The 4633-nt window shown below is 48.4% G+C and overlaps 1 protein-coding gene across 3 annotated transcripts in view; it reads right to left on the bottom strand.

The window, feature by feature from the left end:
• The window catches only part of phldb2a (pleckstrin homology-like domain, family B, member 2a), a 91019-nt gene extending 88545 nt beyond the window's left edge, over positions 1 to 2474 (bottom strand). The window contains exons 1-2 of one of the 3 annotated variants that reach the window (XM_076273727.1): positions 2309 to 2474; positions 2012 to 2158 (exon numbers count right to left, since the gene is read on the bottom strand). In XM_076273727.1, coding sequence (XP_076129842.1) covers positions 2012 to 2044 — 33 coding nt within the window. In that variant the 5' untranslated portion in view covers positions 2045 to 2158; positions 2309 to 2474. Of the gene's footprint in view, positions 1 to 2011 lie in introns of all 3 variants that reach the window. The other 2 variants (XM_076273726.1, XM_076273728.1) reach the window with 2 other exon arrangements.
• Positions 2475 to 4633: the final 2159 nt, after the last annotated feature.

A 4633-nucleotide genomic window follows, 5' to 3' on the forward strand; every position in this document is an offset into this window, starting at 1 on the left:
GAATAGTATGTGGTAAAGAAAGGGGAGAGTGGGGTCAAATGTACTGCAAGTTGTCATGTTATTGTGTTGCCCTGAGTATCATTGCCTTAAAGGAGTTGCCCTGTGTATCATTGCCCTAAAGGAGTAAGTGTTGCCCTGAGTATTATTGCCCTAAAGGAGTTGCCCTGTGTATCATTGCCCTAAAGGAGTTGCCCTGTGTATCATTGCCCTAAAGGAGTAAGTGTTGCCCTGAGTATCATTGCCCTGGAAGAGTAAGTGGTGTATGGAAAACTACAAGACCGAGATGGGAGAAGGGAGAGCCAGGAGAGGTCCTCTTCCTCTTTAGGAGGAAAAGAGAGAGGAGACAGAGAGGAGGAGGAGAGGAGACAGAGAGGAGGAGGAGAGGAGGAGGAGAGGAGAAGAGAGGAGACAGAGAGGAGGAGGAGAGGAGGAGAGGAGAAGAGAGAGGAGACAGAGAGGAGGAGGAGAGGAGGAGAGAGGTGATTACTACTTGTATTATCTCCAAACAGCCCTTCTATTGTATTCAGCAACACAAGGCCTGTGAGGAAGGCTGGCCAAAACCACCCACAACAGGAGTCCAACATTAGGCAGCTAAAACAGGCACAGCCTCCTATTGGAGTTTCTGTTGTCTTGTATCCTTTCCCTGTTTTAGCCTTTTCATGTGATTATGTTGTTTTGGACATACAAATATGTGCTGTTTTGTTCTGTGTATGTGGTGGTAATGTATTGCTTTTTAAAACTTGAGAATGCATCTTAAGAGAGTTTCTTGCATATATTGTACTTTGCACAAATGAAAAGTTTTCTGTTGTTTATCGAACAGCACAGTCTTATTAGGCTCTAACAAAAAGTATGATGCTGAGTGGAGAAAGAAAAAATCACACCCCTCTCTGAAGAACACACACGCACACACAGACACACACACACACATACAGGGGAACACTTTCTATGTCAATCATGGCACATAAACATTCACACACAGCACACACACTGGAACAAGTACAGAAACATTTACATAACAACACACACACACTCATATCAGAGGCAAAAAGAGACATTCCAGTTGCACTCGTTGCAAGGCCATCCAAGAGGCCCTAAATCTGCGGGATGCATCGCCCCCTCACTCATAAGCGAAAGCAGATTGAGCTTCAGCCTCACGGGTCATGACATACTAGCATGGCTGTGGTTCACAGCACCAGAGTTATAGGCTCAGATGTCAGGTTATGGGCCAGCCGAGGCAAGGAGCCCCGTCCCAGGTATGCCTCTCACAGCTGGGGTTAACCTCCACTCTACACCTTTATGGGGTCATAAGGACCACAACAGGAAAGCAACAGGCACATACTGTAAACTCACACTTACCTCCTCAAAAGTTAGTAAAGAGCGCATGCTAGAATCTAGTTTACAGACGGAATATACTGGATTAAAATATTGACGGTGCCCAAATCACAGCCAGGGATATCACATAGGCCTACATCAGAATGAAAAGTGGACTACAACAAAAGCGGCACACTGTAACGTTTGTGTGAAACGCCCTACTCACCCTCTTGAAGCATCCCTAATGAGAGAGGTCTGACTTTAAAGTCCCGCCGTGTTAGTTATCAGCTCGAGCTTGAGATCTCGCGCTACCTCTGACCAGCTGACAATGGCTTTAAATATCCCCCCACGAAGCGCGTGACTGTCCACTCGCCGGACACAAGCGCGGCTTTCATTACACGCGCGGCACCGCTTCGTTTCCAGTCCATTAATATGTATAAATGTGAAGAATCGGGACCAAAATAACAACGCGCCCTTGTTTTGTCCTCGCAGGAAACCACTTGTGCAATGTAATGTGGCTCTATTGCATTCAAACTTATATCAGTTTGAATCATATATCATACAGTAGCCTAACTGTAATTTTAGCTATTAGGCCTAAGTGTGCTGCTGGGTTAAGAACTTGTGCTGTAGGTTCCGACCTGGGGTCACTTTACAGTTAGCTGTGTGCGCTAAAATTTAGTGCAGTGTAAACATAACTTACCATTGCCATAGCAAGTCGACCGTCGTCTGCCATAATGGTTTTAAAAAGTTACTCCACACGGAAAGGTGAGCTTAGGCTGTAAATTAACGGCAGGCCACGGGGTCCCTACGGTGCCGGTGTCGGAGAATCATCCTGAAGACAGCGAAGCTGGTAACAAATCAGCAGCCAAGCCTGGTATATGAGACTGGTCGTTTACAACAGCTTTAATAATCCATGAAAACATAAGAAATTATGGTCGGGCAGGATGTGTTCAGCGGTTCCCACCCTTCATTCATAATGTCAGAAATAGGTGTGTACCTGGGAGCCGCAGCGCGTGGGAGAATTCCCACAGGTCGTAACCTGAAGTGGAGCGTCCTCTCAGATTGAGCCGTTCCAAGTCGTTTTTCTTCGGCGGACAGATATCGGCCGGAGAGAGGGGCGAGTTTGATTTTTAATTTCTGGCTTCGGAAGGAAATTTCTCTCAGTAAACAGGAAGCCGGGCCCCGGCGCAGCATGAGCGCTCGAGCGCGAGCAGCCGTCCCATAAATCTGCAGCGTGCAGACTGAGGGAGCAGAACGTGACAATCAGCCTTGTCTGCGCGTGGTGACCCCTAACCAGCGGTTCATGTGGTCAGCACGAACCGTGTAATTGATCCCAGTTTACAGATTATGGTGTGAAAGGCTACATGATGGTTTGCTTTGGCAGATTATGGTGTGGTTCAGTGGATTATGGTTTGGTGTGGTAGTGTGGAGTTGGGAAAATGTATATATATAACCCTATTTAATCCAGTGTAAACATAGCAATAACTGGCCATCCTGACTATTAATCTTACTGTGAAAGGAGCAAAATGCCTCCCTGACCCTGTGAGTGGCATGTGTGTTTTTCTCTTTCAGTGTGTGTATGTTGAGTAGCAGCAGCAGATAACTTTAGATCAGTAAGGCATACGTGCACAGCCATGATGATGAGTCTAGGAAGCAAAATAAGTGACCTGATGTAGTGTCTGTTCTGAAATCAAAATAAGTGACCTGATGTAGCGTCTGTTCTGAAAGCAAAGTCAGGGCAGAACAGAGGAGATAGGTGATGAGGGGGGGGGCTGATGAGGGGGGGGGGGGGCAGAACAGAGGAGATAGCTGATGGGGGGGGGGGGCTGATGAGGGTGATGGGGGGGGGGGGTGGAGGGTCCGCTCTGTTTCTAACATCCCGGGACAGGGAGGGAGGGGAAATGGACTGTTTACAGACGTCTTACAAACACGGCCGTTTCTTTCGGCCCCAGGGGTTGGGCTGAGCTGCTCGACCAAAGCACTTCCTGTCCTCAGGCTAACTTCACCCTCAACGCCGCTCGCCCCATCCTCACCCCCCCCCCCCACTCACACCCCCCCCCCCACACACACACACACTCACACCCCCCCCCCACACACTCACTCCCCACACACTCACTCACTCCCCCCCCACACACACACTCCCCCACACACACACACACACTGACTCCCCCCCAGTGTACACATGTAGATAGGAGCAGAGCGGTCCCTGGAACAGCTCCAGATCAGACCAGGCCTGACTCTGGCATATAGGGCACGTCTACCTGACTGGCATAGAGGGCATATAGGGCACGTCTACCTGACTGGCATAGAGGGCATATAGGGCACGTCTACCTGACTGGCATATAGGGCATATAGGGCACGCATAGAGGGCATATAGGGCACGTCTACCTGACTGGCATACAGGGCATATAGGAGGGCACATCTACCTGACTGGTATAGAGGAGGGCACGTCTACCTGACTGGCATATAGGGCACGTCTAACCTGACTGGCATATAGGGCATATAGGGCACGTCTACCTGAGCCATCATGACCGTTTTGTCTCTGAAGTATTTTAGTTCAGGACGTTTTCTCAGGTGGCGCAGGCCTGGTGGAGATGAGGGTTTGTTCTGGAGATGTGGCTGTTAGTTACAGATGTGTGTGGTGGAGATGTGTGTGGTGAAGATGTGGCTGTTAGTTACAGATGTGTGTGGTGGAGATGTGTGTGGTGAAGATGTGGCTGTTAGTTACAGATGTGTGTGGTGGAGATGTGTGTGGTGAAGATGTGGCTGTTAGTTACAGATGTGTGTGGTGGAGATGTGGCTGTTAGTTACAGATGTGTGTGGTGGAGATGTGTGTGGTGAAGATGTGGCTGTTAGTTACAGATGTGTGTGGTGGAGATGTGGCTGTTAGTTACAGATGTGTGTGGTGGAGATGTATGTGCTGAAGATGTGGCTGTTAGTTACAGATGTGTGTGGTGGAGATGTGGCTGTTAGTTACAGATGTGTGTGGTGGAGATGTGTGTGGTGGAGATGTGGCTGTTAGTTACAGATGTGTGTGGTGGAGAAGTGGCTGTTAGTTGCAGATGTGTGTGGTGGAGATGTGTGTGGTGGAGATGTGGCTGTTAGTTACAAATGTGTGTGGTGAAGATGTGGCTGTTAGTTACAGATGTGTGTGGTGGAGATGTGTGTGCTGGAGATGTGGCTGTTAGTTACAGATGTCTGTTTGAGTCAAAGATGTGGCTTCATATTACAAACACTGCATGTGTTGAAGATGTGGCTTTCAGTTGTATAAGTGTGTTTGTGTTAGAGATATGTGTTTGTGTTGAAGATCTGAGTGTTGTTT

Source organism: Alosa pseudoharengus, unplaced genomic scaffold, assembly GCF_046254945.1.
Source record: "Alosa pseudoharengus isolate Yale_2024_CS ecotype anadromous, Long Island Sound unplaced genomic scaffold, YU_APseudo_1.1 YU_APseudo_1.1_scf_8, whole genome shotgun sequence".
Lineage (NCBI taxonomy): Eukaryota > Metazoa > Chordata > Actinopteri > Clupeiformes > Clupeidae > Alosa > Alosa pseudoharengus.